The sequence below is a fragment of the Thunnus thynnus genome, chromosome 12, assembly GCF_963924715.1.
Source record: "Thunnus thynnus chromosome 12, fThuThy2.1, whole genome shotgun sequence".
NCBI classification, from domain to species: Eukaryota; Metazoa; Chordata; class Actinopteri; order Scombriformes; family Scombridae; genus Thunnus; species Thunnus thynnus.
The window spans coordinates 19597480-19613663 of NC_089528.1; the positions used below are offsets into that span (position 1 = coordinate 19597480).

Here is a 16184-nt window from a genome sequence, read left to right on the forward strand (position 1 = left end):
CAAATTAGGGACGGAGGCCAACCAGCCAGCAGCTTCCTACCCCACATTGCGGAGGGCTAAGCTAAACGGTTAGCACTTTGTGGGAAGCCAAGCATTTGAAACATGCCTCGGCCCCTGTTGCCGGGCTGCTCCTGTGTCTTGTCTCACCACCTCCCTGACCATATTTAGTCAAGCAGTGCAAAAAATAGTTCCCGCTCCGCTCCACTCTGCTCCTCTCCTTGCCTCATCCCCCCCTCCTCCCCCTTCTCCATATCCCCCCTCAGCAACTGTTGGCTGCAGGCTCCGGGAAGCCTCCCCTACAGCTCCCTGCCTATTGATTCCACCGGCCTGGAAGGAGAGAGGAGCGTTAGGCCAGCTAGCCCCTGCTACCATTTGCTGCGCTATTTTTAGTAGCTCCAAATAAAGTGGTCTCTCATGCTTCCACTTGTATATTCTTGATACTTTACCCCCCTCCCCTGTTTTACATCCTTCACCACCACCGCCAACTCCACCGCCTCCTCTGATACCACCCCCTCACTCTCTGTGTCCTTTTGACCCTCTAGCCCCCCCCACCCCCACCCCCGACCACCCCCCACCCACAGTCTCTATCATTCTTCTTTTTAAATAGAGCTGGAACACTCTGCTTATGGTTGAGCTTCCGTCTGCTCACCTCTATACTTAGAATAACTGCATATTCGAGAAATGGAGGAGAGAGTGAGGGTGAATATGTAGCGCAGAGAAGCATTGGGTGGGGGGGGGGGTGTTAGACAGTAGGAAATATTATTGTTTTCCCATTTATTTATTTATTTACACTGCTTTTGGCAGTGCAGGGAGACAAGTTGCAGCCTCACCTCTGAGGCACTGAAAAAGTTTGGGCTGCTTTCTCTCCTTTTTGAGCTCTCATTAATTTTCAAGTGTCTTTTTCAAGCTTTCCCGAGGCGCGGCCACTGAAGAATCTGTTTAATTAGTCGGTCTCATCACGGGGCACATCTATACTATACGGAAGAAATGTCCTCTGTGCCCTCTTCTCTTTTTTTCCACTCGCTCCTCTTCTCTCCTCTTATACCTCAGTGACAGCACACAAGTCCTCTGACTTGCCCCACCTGCATTTAAACTGCAGAATGCTCAGGATGTTGTAAGCCAATTTTTTTTTTTTTTCTCCACACCAATCCGCTCTTTAAGGGAATCCTGTGGAACACAAGACTGTGGCGTTTCAGAATGTGAAAATCCACAAACACCCCTAAATGCAGCAAGAACATTTATCAAAGTGTATTTTCATGAGACAGAAAAGTCATGCAATTCTCTGGTCTTGTGTTGATTTGATAAGCCTTTTAACAAGCTCCCAGTCATTTTGCCCTCACTCTCAGTTATATCTCAAGCCTTTTTTTCATGGTGGAGATAATTCTGCATAGATTTAAGTGTGCAATTTAATGTATTGTCACTGCAATTTATAGCTTTTCGATTACATTATCTTTACGGCTGTTACAAGAATTGACCATTTGCGAGGCAAAAATGGATTCCAAGCTAATGTGTCTGCTCAAAACTTGACCTTACAAGGCCAATCAAAGTGCAGAATTGCAGCTGCATAAATGGCAACTGTGAATGTCCACCTGTTAGTGCCCTGCAGTCTCAGCTTTTGCACACCACTTAAAATTGAACCAGTAATAATTTTCCAGGCAGCTATAATTTCCTCATATAGGAAATTTCCATGTCGGCACACACACAGCACACGCACTCACTGTGAGCGAATGCTTGTAGACCCTTTATATATGTGCATTAGAACTTGATGGCGTGCATTTATTCTCAACATGGTGAATTCAGGCTTTTGTGGCCTATAGCTGTTTCTATTGATGATGCCCTTGTGTGTTTTGTCTATCCCCTCTGTGGGTCTCCACCCCTGCCTTTTCCAGCCACCCAACCCACCATTTTAATCTCAATTACATCCCGACATCCCATCTGCCCCTGAAACTCAGCAGCATGGCTTACATCTTCCATCCATGATGAATTGCACAGGGCTGAATGTTTAGCTGAGCAGTTAATCGATCAATAAGAAAAGGGTCTACTAATGGATGTGCTTTGTTTCACTGGATGAAGGGGTGGGATGGGTTGTTCTTCCTACGAGCATCGCTTAACTCCACTCAAAATAAAAAAAAAAATGAATGAATGAAACACAGTGGTGGGAGATCAACAGTTTTCATGTTTTAATGATGCTTTATATCGTCCAGAAGATGCATTGTGGGTGGAAACAAATAAAAGAAAAAAGGCAACATTTAATTAGCTGATTACAAGTTAGTTGTAATAACTTGGTAATATTTAGCCTGGAGGGGATCATACGTTTGGTCATGTGTTTATCTGTCCGCAGCTAATCTCACATACTACTGGACCCGTCAGCCTAATGTTTTTGTGCATGTTTATGACTGCATGCTCAACGACGTCTCATCAATTTTTGAAAAACCTATTTTATAACACGATTTCTCATGTGCCTATAGTAAAACTTGGACTTTCGTCTTCTCAGCAGTCCTCGCCCACCTGCTCCTCTGCTCCGCTCCGCTCGAATTCACCATCACTTTTCTGACGCTCACTCTCTCGCTTAACCACTCGCTCGCTTAGCACCGCCCTATTCCTTAAAAGGAGCTACACTATCCGGAGTTTCCCAGGCAACGACACAGAGCTTGACTCATGTTTCGAAACAGCTCTGCTCAGAGGCTCCCAAACGCTATTGATTTGTGAATGAATGGAAATTTGGCATTATTTTTGGCATTTAAAAAAATATTTTGGCAGCCCGCCAGGCCTGTACCATTATAGGGGAAACACTGCTCGCCATTTTACGATAAGCGTTACAACAAAGCAGAACGCATTTCCCTGCAATCGGCTATGCTGAACACAAGTCTGTTTGCAGGCCACGTTTTGGCCTTTGTAGTGGCTCAAAAACTGACATCCACAGAAGAGTTTGGTCTCATCATGAAGCAGAGCATCTGCAGATTAATTCCATTCCTGATATGTTATAATCCACTTAAGTTAGGCACGATACGAGATGAGTAAATCCCCATTTTGTTATCTCTGCCGCCATCTTGACTGTAAGGGAGCCGGGAGGGACAATTGAGTGAGATTCAACTCTTCTTTGTTTGGGAGGGGAGAGGGAGGTAGGGAGGGGTTTCATATTGTGTGGTGTGTTACAACGAAATGTTCTAAATAAATAACAATGTTTAAATGGAGAAGTTTGGACTTATCGTCCTATTTATTGTTTCCTTATTAAGTTTATACAGTTAGGTGAACCCAGGAGGCCGCTCACTTACAATGCCATTGCACTATTATATGCAGCTTGAAGAAAACTGAGACTATACTATACAAAAACACTTCATTAAAAACTTTGCATACATCTATATAAGAAAACATGCACACCTGGCAGAGTCCAGAGTGCACTCTTCCAGTCTTTTTCTGTTGTTATCTAAGAATTTTAGATTGATGTAATTAGGATATTTAATAATAAACAGAAAAAGGGCAAACCAACATAAATCTCAACAATTGATCTGAATTGAATATGAACATCAAACATCATTTATTGCAGGAGTATTACCCCACACAGTTTTTTGAGTCTGTTTCTAAACCATCAATGTTGAAGCCAGTCGTGTTTTAGAAGTTGCATCACATGGTAGGTTGCAGATCACTGCTTTGCAATGGTGTGACAAGTGATCTCAGGTGAAACATGTCTACGGGGTCCTCCACTGGTTATATAATGTCTAGAATGACCACAAAGAATATTTAATACAAAGTTATTTTAATATAGCAAATACAAGGAAAGTCACATGCTTCTGCAGTTTTGCAAAGAACAGGGAGAAATGCAGTGTTCACAAGTGCAAAGTCATATAGACTCAAGGCTACCAGAGGTGCCTCTAGTAAATATTGACTTGAGGGATTGAATACAATCAATTATTTTGGTTTTTTTCTTAGTACTTAATTAAGATGAATTTGTTTCACTTTGACATTAGTCTTCTTTTGATAAGTGTCAAAAGGCCTGTTTGTATCCAGTGTGACTCAGAGGTGTAATACATGGGTGGCAGGGGACTGAATATCTTTTAATAGATATTATTTGTATTTTTGTGTCTTTCATATTCATATTGATTTCATATGATGAACAGTCCAGATTGGACTCTCTGAGTTTAGCAACATAAGAGGCAGGTCTCCTCTCAGAACGAAAAGTTTTGTACTTGGAGTTTTGGATAGTTTCAGACGATTTTTCTTTCTTTTAGCTTCAAGTCTGCTGGTGAGGTCTCGGTCAGTCTCTCAGCTTGTCTTAATTCCTCCTCTCTGTGTGCCTGCCCACCAGTCAACATCATGGAGGGATTAGAGCTGCTTCTAATGAGTCCAGTTTGTGCTTTTTGAGTAAATCTCCATGCTCCCCTTCCATCAGCCTGGCTCTTCCTCGTGCTTACTTTATCTCTCTCGTCAGTTCCTCTCCCCTCCCTCCTCCACACCCCATCTTCTGTCCCCCGTCCTCCCCCCTCCACGTCCTCCCCCCCCCTTCCCTCCTCATCCCTTTACACAGTGCATCATTTGAAGAGGTGAGGCTGTTGAGCGCTTGGAGGAATAAAAGTGATTTATGAATGGGCCAACCTACCTGGGTGCTGGAGGGGGAAGCCAGTGGCAGTCAGGCTTTCTGATCCAGCAGCCCATTGTTCCCTCCAGTCTCACTGCAGGGGAAGCTCCTCTGCCTCTGATCTTTTACCATGCTTTACTGGTGCCGCATGTAACCGTTAAGTGACTCGCAAACTGCACAAATACCTATGCACTGCAGGGTTGCATATGTGCGCAAGGCCATTTTCTCAGGGGCACACCCATACACACCTACGAATTTAGAGCTTACTATCTATGTTTATTTAAACATTCATGCACAGGCACATTGTTATGCCTAACCTGTATTAGTCTTATATGATGGGAAGTTTTCATTTTTCCAGATTTTAGAAGCTAATACAGGTGCGGACACGCAGATGCACCAGAAAACAGCCCTATTGATAAACTAAAGAGAGGTGATGTAGCTGCTGAGGCCAATGTATGAGTTCCTCCATGTCACTATATGCTCATATGCAGATATGCATCACATACACATAATATTAGACTGTCAGTGATGTGCATGGTAAAACCAAGGAAGGATGTCACTTAGGCATAGTTATTCGGCTATTTGTTTTTATGTGTTTAGCTTCCATGTATATGATCTTTCCATGTTTACATGTAATATATAATATATTTCCTGATGGTGGGACGGTTGGGGAAATAGACTTGTTCAGAGGAAAGGTGCTCAGCTGTAATTCATTAAAAGATAAGTGATTGCAGAGATATGTCAAAGTAACCTTTTGAATCCAGATGAACTGCACTTACTGAGTTCTTGAAGCCCACAATGGGAGGTAATATCCTTATGTAGGGGGAACTATCATAACATATTTTATGTAGTCTCGAGATTGATCCATATATCTCCGTATCTGACCGTTATTATTTCAAGTAGATGAAGTAGACTCTGCATTATGCTGCTGTAGCTTATTCCAGCTAGATCGCACGCTGAAGAATGCACCCATTAAAGATGCAGTGCAGTGACGAGTACATTCAGTGAGTCTGCGTACCAGTTAGATGCAGCATGCACCGTGACTTAATTGAAAAGTCCCCCAATCCTAGAAGCCCTCCCAGTGTCCACCTCTCCATGAGCTGGGACCAGTCCAACAGATCAGCCAGAGGACAAGCTGATACAAGCCCCAATCCCCCTGTGACCAATCAGAACGCCCACACTTCCTCCTAGGGCTGGGCCAACGGTGGCTCTGAGCCAATAGATAGGCTCAGCCATGCTGTAATGCTCTGTCTGTCCTGTGGCATGCTGAAACATTGAGTCCTGGCTGCTATGTTGCTATAGCACATGTTGGGAGAGGGAGGGGTGGGGGTAGCAGGGGGAGGGAGGGAAGGATGGATGGATAGAGGGGGAAAAGAGAGGAAACAAGGGATCGAGGGATGGATGGAGGGAGGGAGAAAGGGAGGGAGGGAGGGGTGCATCCCTTACTGAAGGGACTCAAGGACATAAAGAGCTTTTGGGAAAGTGACTATAGCGTGCAAAGAGAAAAGCTTGCATTGTGAAGCCACTATACGCACTGATGGTATGTATTTTGCCCACTTGCCAAACCTAGAAAGAGCAGGATTTATTTGTGGCACTTTAAGTGCCTCAGCAATGCAGGTAATAAATATGACAGAGCAAGGTGATATACTTCCACGGCACAGCTGTCAGACATCTTTAATATTTTCTACCCCCCATTTACAAACAAATGTAGTTTATCTATTTACTTGATGTATTGGAATAAGTAATATAATTTATCAGTGCATTTGATGGGACTTCAACACCAGTGATGGCACTTTGGTTTGTGTTTTTATGTAACAGTAAGAAGCTTGCTCCGTATTTATTTCTTGGTGAGTGAATGCATGTAAAGCATCAGCATAAACCTAGCAGGATACTAGATATAGTTTCACACCTCACAACACTCAAGAAAACATGTCACTATGTCTATTTTTAACCAGCAGTTTACCTGATGTGAATATTGCATTTATTTTTTTTTTGTATTTCTTCCTGCTGCGTACTTCATAGATACTGATATCAATAGGAGATGATATAAACATCCTGGATTTTAGTGAGGGATGTCTCCATCATGCTTTTGCAACCCAGTGCCTGGCCACAATCCAGCAACCCTTTTTTTAACAAGGTGAAACTGCTACAAACCTGTTTAGCAGTGATATATAGGGAACCAACTTTGCAGACCTGAGTCTTGCACGAACAGCTTCCAACTGGTTTTTGCCAGTGTGCTGGTCAAATGTGGGCTGAAACCACACTCAGTTCCCCATGTCCAGTCAGGCCGATGTTCACATCTAAACCAAGCTAAGCTGTTGAATAATGCAGGCCATGTTACCTTGGTAACCCGTACGGACACCAAAGTCAATGGCTCCCATGTAAATGCAGTATGACAGGCCGGAGAGGAAAAGGATTTCTGTTTGTTTGTGTCTTTTGGTGTGTTTTATGCAACTGTGTGTGTGTGTGTGTGGATGTTTGTGTACTAACATGCAAAGAATACTGAAGAAAACTGGTAATGGCACAGCACTTAAAAAATAATCATTTATGTATTTGGCAGAATGGATTACGTGTAAAATTTGGGATGAAAAGCTTCAATGTAGGCTACTATCTGTAGAATCCTGGATCAGTGTGAAATGCATTCAAGTTTCTATGGAGGCTTATCTGCACATTTTACAGTCCGTTCATACAGGCTCCATTCCTCCGCCATTAACAAGTTGGCTGTTTAGACATTTTGTGTGCTGCTCTGGGGCATATGGCCTGTTGTCCCAGTGCTTAGGGGAGGCAGTAGCCGATACAAGGCCCTTTGATCCCCATTATTTCCCATGGCAAACAATAGATTTTAATTACCAAACCGCTCTTTCAGCCACTGCCTCTTCCTCTGTATGTGTGCCTAGAAAGTGCAACTGCTGGAAAAAGTGAGACTCATCAGCTGCAATATGGCAGCTTGTTTGTGTCTCTTTGGATCTGCTCTGCCAATTACTATGGCAGAGAATTTGATGGTGTGTTATCCTTGTTTTGTTTTGTTTTTTTTTTCCCATCGTGTTTAAGGGGTGATACTGTTACCGCTGGCTTTCTGTGTGTAAAGGGACCCTCATAGGTTACAACATACACAGAGATGAACGTTTCAGGGGGAGTGTGAGGGTGAGTTTAATGTATTTGTGGGGGTAGAAAGGTTGGAGGCAGGCCGGGGGAGTGAGGGGTGATTTAAAGTGCTAGATTTGCCGTGAGACTGTATATCACAAGAGCCTCTCAGACTGTCTGCCCATATGGTGACAGTGTGGCAGGCTGCTGAGTGGCCGTCGATCGAAGGACCTTCAGAGCGGCTGAATTCTCCACCACTCTGCAAAACCCCCCCCAGTCAATCCCTCGGTTCTATTTACCGCTTTGTACCTCTGTGTGGAAACACTTGCAGTTAATTTCACCAGGCAGGAGTAAGTCTGATTTTGTTCCAAAGAAAGTGACAGGAACTTAATAATCACAAAAGGCCAGTATCTCCTTCAGAAAAAAAAAAAGTCATTGACGGTCATAAATGAACCATTGGCTTCACAGATAAAAAGTCATTTAGATGCTGTTGGGTGGATGAGCTTATGGCTAAAAACCTGAAAATGATTCAAATGAAAATGACATGCTGGCCCAACACAAAGAATACTGATGATTTTTACTGCTAGAAAGCAGGCTAGAAAAATTAAAGCTAAAAATTAGGGTTTTCCATCATTCAGACTTTTGGTGATGGTAGCAAGGCTTTCACTGTGAAGTGGCTGCACAAAATATTGACTAACACCTTCTTCACCTTTGACTTTAGAAAAGCACAGATGGAGAATGTGTGATGTTACCCAAAGCTTTCTGAAGGAGTGTTTTGTAGGCCTGTGATGATGCACTTATCTCCCGATTCAATACTATCATAATACTTGGACGCCAATTCAATTCAGATTCTTGATTCAAAACCGATTCTCGATTGAAAGAATAGAAAAAGGGGCTCTATCTTCAGTCTCTTGCTCCAGTATACTGTGTGCTAAACCATTCACTAGTGTCTTCAGTCCACTGAAATACAAAATGAAACATAACTGGCCTTTTTATTTTCAAAAGTTAACGGCATTAATGAATTAATTAATTTGAAAGCATCTTAAGAGTCTCCCGGCTGGTTGAGAATAACAAAATGAGGGGGAGGAAGAGTGCTCTGCTGTGTTGTTACTAACATTATGTCTCCAGCAGTAGAGAGCAGCCTCTGTGCTGCACTGCTGGCTGCAGGGAAAGCCATCGCTGTCCAAGACGCCGAGCTCTCGTTTGTTACTGCTGATCACTGCTCTGCTCCACTAACGTTAGTCTCCCAGTGACTGCGTAGAAAGTTCACAATATACTTCATGTTTGTCTTGCAAAGGTAATTATTTAGTCATTAAATCAAAAGATGCTTTCAACCGCTGTCTTTTTTTTGAAGATGAATTACAAGATAACTCTAGTGTGTGCATGCTGTAGACTGTCCGGGTGATGCAATGCCCTTGCAGTTGAGTTCCTCCTTTTTTTTGCTCCTCCATCAACATCACGTTATCATCATCACAACATAAGAATGGTGATTCTTATGTGTTTGGAAGCCTGTATTTGGGCCCTTTGCAACCATGTTAACAATCGCTAAGGCCATAAAATCCAAAGATGGGCAAAAGCCTCCGTTTTCTTTCAGAGCGGCATAGTAATGAGCTCAGTTTCCACAACAGACATATCAAAGTGCAAAGCTGTGCAGCTGACAAGAAGGATTCATTTTTAAACACAGTAAGAGAAAAGCTGTATTTAAAGCAGATTGTTTGAGCAGGCGGTAGCATTTACCAGAGGGCTGTTTGTAGAAGAGGGAGCAAGCCGGGTGAAGGGGTCAGAGATGATTTTCTTTGCTCTTTTAGCAGGTTGTTTGAGGTGCAATGACTGTAATGATAGGAAAGAGAGACCAGTAAGTTTTTCGGATGCTCTGGTGACGCTGCACTCATGTCTTGTTTTTAGCTTTCACTTAAAGCGCCGTTTCAAAACGGTATAAAATGACAAGTCACTGATTTGAATGAGATTTTCAATTTTCTTTCCTTTTGGTTTTTATCTTATGTCAAGTCAACCATTCAAAATGCTATTACCAAATCCTGTCATGTGCTTTTGTCACTTTTCAAATTTGTTATTTGCACATTGTCAAAGTGTATTTACTCCTTTTGAAGTCAGTCTTAGGTCAGCTACTTGCTACTTGCAAGACATTTTCATACAGCAGGTTCATTTCAATTCATTTTATTAGTATGTATTTAACTGTCCCCAGATTTACAGATATGCTTGTTTTATAGGTAATGACGCTATCGAGCAATTGTTCACTATATTATAGAAGACTTAGGTGTCTCTTCATTCTAATATAATCTGCATGTCCTTGGTTCTTTTTTTTTATGTCGTTTTTCGCTTTTTGGGTGCACAGATGTATATTATGACTATTACGGCTGGTGCGTGCTGAAATGAGAATGAGGTTTTTTCAAGGTGCTGAGCAGAATAAAGTGCAAAGGAAGAGCAGCATGGGAAAATAATTGGGTCATCTTGAACCAATGGGACATTAACACGCTATTGGGCTTCTCTGACTGTCTTGCTGCCTCCTTCTTCATAAATGAATCAGGACACCCCATAATACCAGATTATTTAAGGCTAATTAAAGCTAAGCATTTACAGGCCCCCACCTACTTCACGAATGGACAGACAACTGTACCTGAGATGCTTGAAAATGCACCTGGTGTCTTCTAAACAACCTTCAAGGCATCAGCAATGGCTAAAGTGATAACCAAAACATCATAGAAATGCACCTCTCTCCCGTCTTTCCCCCTTCCTGGTTTATGCAAATAGTCCTTAATAAAAGCATGCTCACTCAGGGCCTCAGGTACAGGCAGGCAGGGGAAGGTCACATTGTAGGGGAAATTATTCTCTTCACGGCATGGTAATGAAAGCCTTTTTTTTTTTTTTTATCGAGCGGAGCCAGTTAGGTTCTTGTCCTCAGCTCTCTGCTGCACTGCTGGCCTGGACGCTACCTGTGTTTATTCACTCTGTCCACAGCAGGACGGCCAATAGCTGTGGGATGGCTCTGACAAAGTGGACTGTTAGCTAATTGCTTCTAGGGGTAGAGTTATGGCCAGGATGAACTTGGAGTGATCTGGAGTTTAAGCAGTTATATTTTAATAATATAGAGTATATAATAAAAGACTGCTTGCATAATTTGCCACTTCCTATATCTATTGTGTATTTAGTGACAGCAGTGGAATTGACGGTAATTTCCCCTTTTATTTGAGATGGGGTCGTTCCAGTTAAATTTTTACACACACATTATCAAAAATAAGCGATATGTTAGCCTGCATTCCCATTCAAAACAGCATGACTGCTAAAATCACTGAAATCCTGAACAGTTTTATCACTCTTACCCTCCCAGCTGCCAGTGACTTAGGCACTCGGTGCCTTCCAAACCTCTCACACATGATGAAGAGGGCCTCCCTGCCCAGAGTGGGAAGGAGGGGGGGGGGCGGTCCATTTGGAGTTGGTGTGTTGCATTTGTGAATGATTTGTTGGGAACAGGGTTCACTATTTCAAAGGACCTGAAAGTATTGATCCTGTCCCCGATGAGCTGACACCTCATGTATCGTCTGAGGTCGCCTCATCTCGAAAAGGCTGTTTCAATAAGGTCTCAGCATCAGAAGAAGGTATTGGGCAAGAAATATATGGACAGACCACATGGAGCTATGTGACAGCTAAGCTCCCTGTAGGCAAAATGGATACAGTTAGGCGACTAAAAACATTTTTGACAAAACAATCTCAACTCAGGGTTCACTTACTTTCAAGTGTATTAAATTGCTGTCTTCTTCAACTGATGTTGTTTGTTTAGTTGTCTTGGAGATGGTTATCTGAGTAGCTGTAATGATTTCTCTGTAGCACTTTCCATATTTCTTGTCTACATTGGTTTATAAGTTAAGCACTTTTTTTTGATAAAGTCCTGTAAATGCTATGGATAAAATCATATAGTGACCCACCAATGAAGTGTGTGATACAGTTAAAAGGGTTGGAGTTGTTTTGTCAAACTTCTATTTCCAAGGTCAAGAATAAACTTTGATTGTTAAAATAATCTTGGTTAAGGTGTTAGGGTTTTCAGTACCTCAATACCTCGCCTCACCTTTCGGTGACTAATCTCTGATGCAGAATCTGGATCTCCTTTTTTGAGCTTGAGGCCTTAGTTAATGGATGAAAGTATGCCAAACACGTCTCCTACATCAGAGTAACCATATGTTTGTGCGCAGCCATTAATCTCAGACTGGATGTTGACTGTTCCCGTTTTGCCCTGTCCTACCCAAGTTATTGTCCCCCGACTCTCACTTCCTGTTGTAATAACGGCTACTGACCACCACACAGATGGCTGTCAGCCAGGCGAGGGCAGCAGAAGGGCCCTGTCGACCCCTACACTCACACGCACAAACACACACACACACACACACACACACACATTTAGTTCACTGTCTTACACACAGTGACAAACGCCAACACACACCGAGCTGAGGGCGTCAGAGAACGTCGCGGTCAATGACAAATTGCAGTCCAAGACAACAGGCCCCGGTGTAGCTCTCCTGAGGGACTCTTGATATCTCTCACAGGGTGACCCAGTTCCATCATGTCTCCCCTTCTCCTTCTCTCCTCTACCATTCCCTTTCCTCAGCTGCAAGTCCTCCTGCAATCACAGAGACCATAGCGTAGGTTTTTGAGGTTCAGTTGTAAAAAAAAAAAGGAGATCCTCGCTTCCCTGTAAACGACTGTCCCCTTCACATAGCAGATAACCTCAACGGTCTGAATGTTCACTCTCAGGTTGAGTCAATGCCTTCAACTCAGTAAAAGGTCTGCAGCCTGAGCTGGCCAGACTCACTCTCCTCTTCACTCTCCCTTTTTATTCAACATCGTACGCTCACGGGCCAACCCAGTTTCTCTTATACCCCCTTCAGTCACTGCTAACATCACTTACCCAAGAGATAAAAAACAACTAGGATTTATTTCTTGGTTCTTAATTCACTCTTTTTTTTTTCTGCCTTTACAGCAAATAGATTAACTGCAATGCAGTAGTGCCAGTATGGGGCATTAATATTAATGTCCGCCCATTTCACCCAGCGTGGCAGGGAGCCTGTCAATCCAGACTTCTATTGGAGGGGCTCCCTACCCCAGCAAACACCTGCCCTGCACTCCAGTGCCTCGTACTGACACTAGAAGGCGCCAATCTGCCCCTATAGTGCAGCAAGCGTGGATTCATTGGCTAGTTGTTCTACATATAGGAGATATCTCCAGCCAATCCAGATCGCACAAATGTTGTGTATTGCACCAATAGGTGGAAGAAAATGGGCACAAAAGGAACAAAGGCTTTATGTGGGACAATTGCCCTTGATTCTGTTGGAAGTAGTTTAGAAAAAAAAAAATGCATTTCTGTATTGTCTATCAGCCCTAAGATAAAAGAGGGTTATGTTTAACCACTGGGAATAAGTTTTATGTTATAGCTTCAGGCAAGAATCTGATGTGGCAAGGTCCTTTTTTGAATAATTTATTTGTTTTAAGTCTCAACTTCTACTCAGTGGGAGCGCAACGGATGAAATTACTCAAAAGTTCCCAGCGAGAGGGTAGATCTACGGTATGCAAGCATATAGTTCTTTGTAACAAAGGCGACACATTATGAATGTGAGATTAGGCAGAAGGGGTGCGGTTGATCACATTTAAGCAGTGCTCCTCTGCATTAAGTGGTTGAAGATGGCTGCAAGCAATGCAGGTGTGTGTGTGTGTGTGTGTGTGTGTGTGTGTGCGTAAGCCTCTGTGCAATGAGAGGTAGAGAGAGAGCGAGAGAGCCTGGGATCAGTGTGCTGCGCTGTTCATCACTGCAGCAGTACACCAGCTCTGGATCTCTGTCCGCACAGAGGTGCTGAATGCCTGCCCCCCTGCCTCTCTGCCCCTCTTTCTCTGCTTTCCTCAAGAGGGTGTGCTGATGATGCTCTCTTTCATTACTCCAGAAGGAGGGAGACAAGCTGTAAGTTTAGCAAAAACCTGCAGGGAACCAACCATCCTGATTACCTTCAGTGTAAAAGCCTGCCAGCATGTTCGTTTGCATTTCTTTCTTTGCTCTGTCTCAGTAGTTAAAGCTTTTCATTGATTGTGCAGGCTGTGGCCCTCCTGCCTTGCGCTGGAGCCCATTTCCTCCCTGCACTGCTCCAGAGCCTATTTACCTCACTTTTGTGGACGTAAACACTTCAGCGCTCACATGGGGCTGCTCTGCCGTATCCAAGTCAGAGTTAAATCGGCTGCCTGCTTTTGTCGCAGTTCAAAGATATGCCCTGCATGATTATTCAGGGTTAATCAAGGTCAGAAGTGTTCCTTCCAGCTTTGCTGCTTTAATGCTTATTGAAGGTACAGTGTGTACCTAACTCCAGATGAGATACAAGAACTGTTCAGGGATATGGCTTTTAAGTTTCTCATTTCATATTCCATAGTATTTGTACAAATTGAATAGTTGTGTTTGCTGTCTTGTTTCTCATCACATACGCCTGATTGATGCAACGTTCATACACTACAATAGGAATAAGTCTCATTTCAGTGTTCACATGTACCGTATGCTTGGGGGTTTACATATGGGCTAAAACAAATAGAGTTGGAAGAGAGGAGCAAAGAGATAATGTATGAATTCAAACATAAAGTTAAGCTGCCATGCAATGAAACATAGTTGACGTAATAGGATGGAGGGTGTTAACTCACATCTATTTATTTCTAATCACAACTTTATTACAATAAATCTGCCTCTTTTTGAGTTTTTTTTTCTCATTTTTTCCTGCTGTTTTTTTTTTGCCATCCTTGTATTTAATAAAGAATGGAAACACTGTATATGCGCGGCTTCCTTTTACCGTTGAAACTGAAGTGTCTTTTCTTCAATGACGCTGCAGGGAGTGACAGTCAATTTCCCTCCTTATCCCCACTGTGACACCGTGACTCCTTCACAGTCTTCCTCTTGTACAGTTGCTTTTGCAGCCACATCTCTCTGTGGCACACATCCTCTAAATGACCTTCAGTTCAGAACAGAACTGACTGGCTGTCTTCACCACGCCAGGCCACTTCTGTTAAACAGCGCTGTTTAAACAATGTTTTATTTTCCTCCTTCCCACCCTGTCTGTTTCTTCCCCGGGAGGAGACCTGAGTGAATGCAGCTAAATCTTGTGTAATTACCATTTTGCCTCCCAATGATAGGCTCTTTTGCGCATCATCATGGGAAAAGTGTCTTCCTTTTTTAACTGACGAGATGGTAGTGGGATGGTACTTTAAAATAACACGCAGCACTTGTACTGCTCAAAGACTGATGTAAATAACACTGCTTGGGAAAGCTACTCCTCCCTAAGTTGATTTAGTATTCTTGTCCCCATGTGTGAAAATGGGATATGCTCTGCTGTAAAAAGAAAAAAAAAAGTATATTGGAATATGCTGTGTATCAGCAGTACAGACTCTGTGATATGTTTGCTTACAAAAGCTTGTGTCTGGCCCCCAAGCTAGCATCCAGTGTGACACATTTAGTCACAGATAGATGAATTTTGGCATTTTACATCACAAATTTAAACCTTTCATCTAATTGAGTGTATTGTCTTGACCTTTTTCTAATGTCCAGTCAAACACTCACTTCTCTGCCTCTTTTTTTTTTTGCTCTCTTCACAGTGCCATGCGTGTGCTGCTATCCAAACTGCCAAGGCCCTGGATTGTAGATGAGAAAAAAGATGACGGTTACACCGCACTGCACCTGGCTGCCCTCAACAATCATGTGGAGGTGGCTGAGCTGTTGGTCCACCAGGTAACAATACGGACAAACACACAAACGCTTTCCGAGCATACAAACAGCTCATCTTAATGCTCATATAATCACTTAACCGGACAACAGATGCGGTTATTCATACGCCCTCTATTCACACATACTTTATTGGCCTGTAGCAGAGCTGCAGCAGCCCATTCTGCACTCCTGGCTCTTTCTCACTACACACCGTTAAGAGCAGCATCTACTGCACTCCCTGCAGCGAGCAAGCTGTAGACCAGTTGAAGCTGCTATAACTGCCTTTTTTTTTTTTTTTTTTTTTTTTTATTGAATCCATACAGTTCACAAGGCCTCCAGGGGTATTCTGTAGTGCTGCTGGGCCTTATATCCTCCTCCTTCTGCAATCACAGGTTCATGCTCCTTTTTCCCCTCTGAGATTGCAGTTTTAGCTCCCTGAAGACTTGACATACAGGAGTATACAGCAAAAGTCACCTGACCAAGCGGGAACTGGGTTAATTAGGATATGGTGCAAGGCAGCAACGTAGCTGCAATGTCCCAACGTGTGAATGTCTGCTGTGCTAGCTACCTTTCAGAGGGGACGGCCTTTTTTCCAAAGTCTCTGCAATGGGCTTGTTCACAGTGATGGCTCAGCTTTCTATTCAGAAATTGCGCCACACTACAAGGTGCACTGCAGATTCTCTGCCAGCCAGCCAGTCAGTCAGTCTTATTACTTGGGGATTTCACACACCGCCTGATTACAATGCTTATCTTCGCTCCACATCTCCTCAGCTGAGGTGTTCGCAA

The 16184-nt window shown here is 43.2% G+C and overlaps 1 protein-coding gene across 5 annotated transcripts in view; it reads left to right on the forward strand.

Annotated features, from left to right (window-relative positions):
• The window catches only part of mib1 (MIB E3 ubiquitin protein ligase 1), a 57212-nt gene that overhangs the window by 29006 nt on the left and 12022 nt on the right, over positions 1–16184 (forward strand). For all 5 annotated transcript variants that reach the window (XM_067606181.1, XM_067606185.1, XM_067606182.1 and 2 more), the window contains exon 13: positions 15290–15422. In XM_067606181.1, the coding sequence (XP_067462282.1) occupies positions 15290–15422 (133 nt within the window). The remainder of the gene's footprint in view (positions 1–15289; positions 15423–16184) is intronic.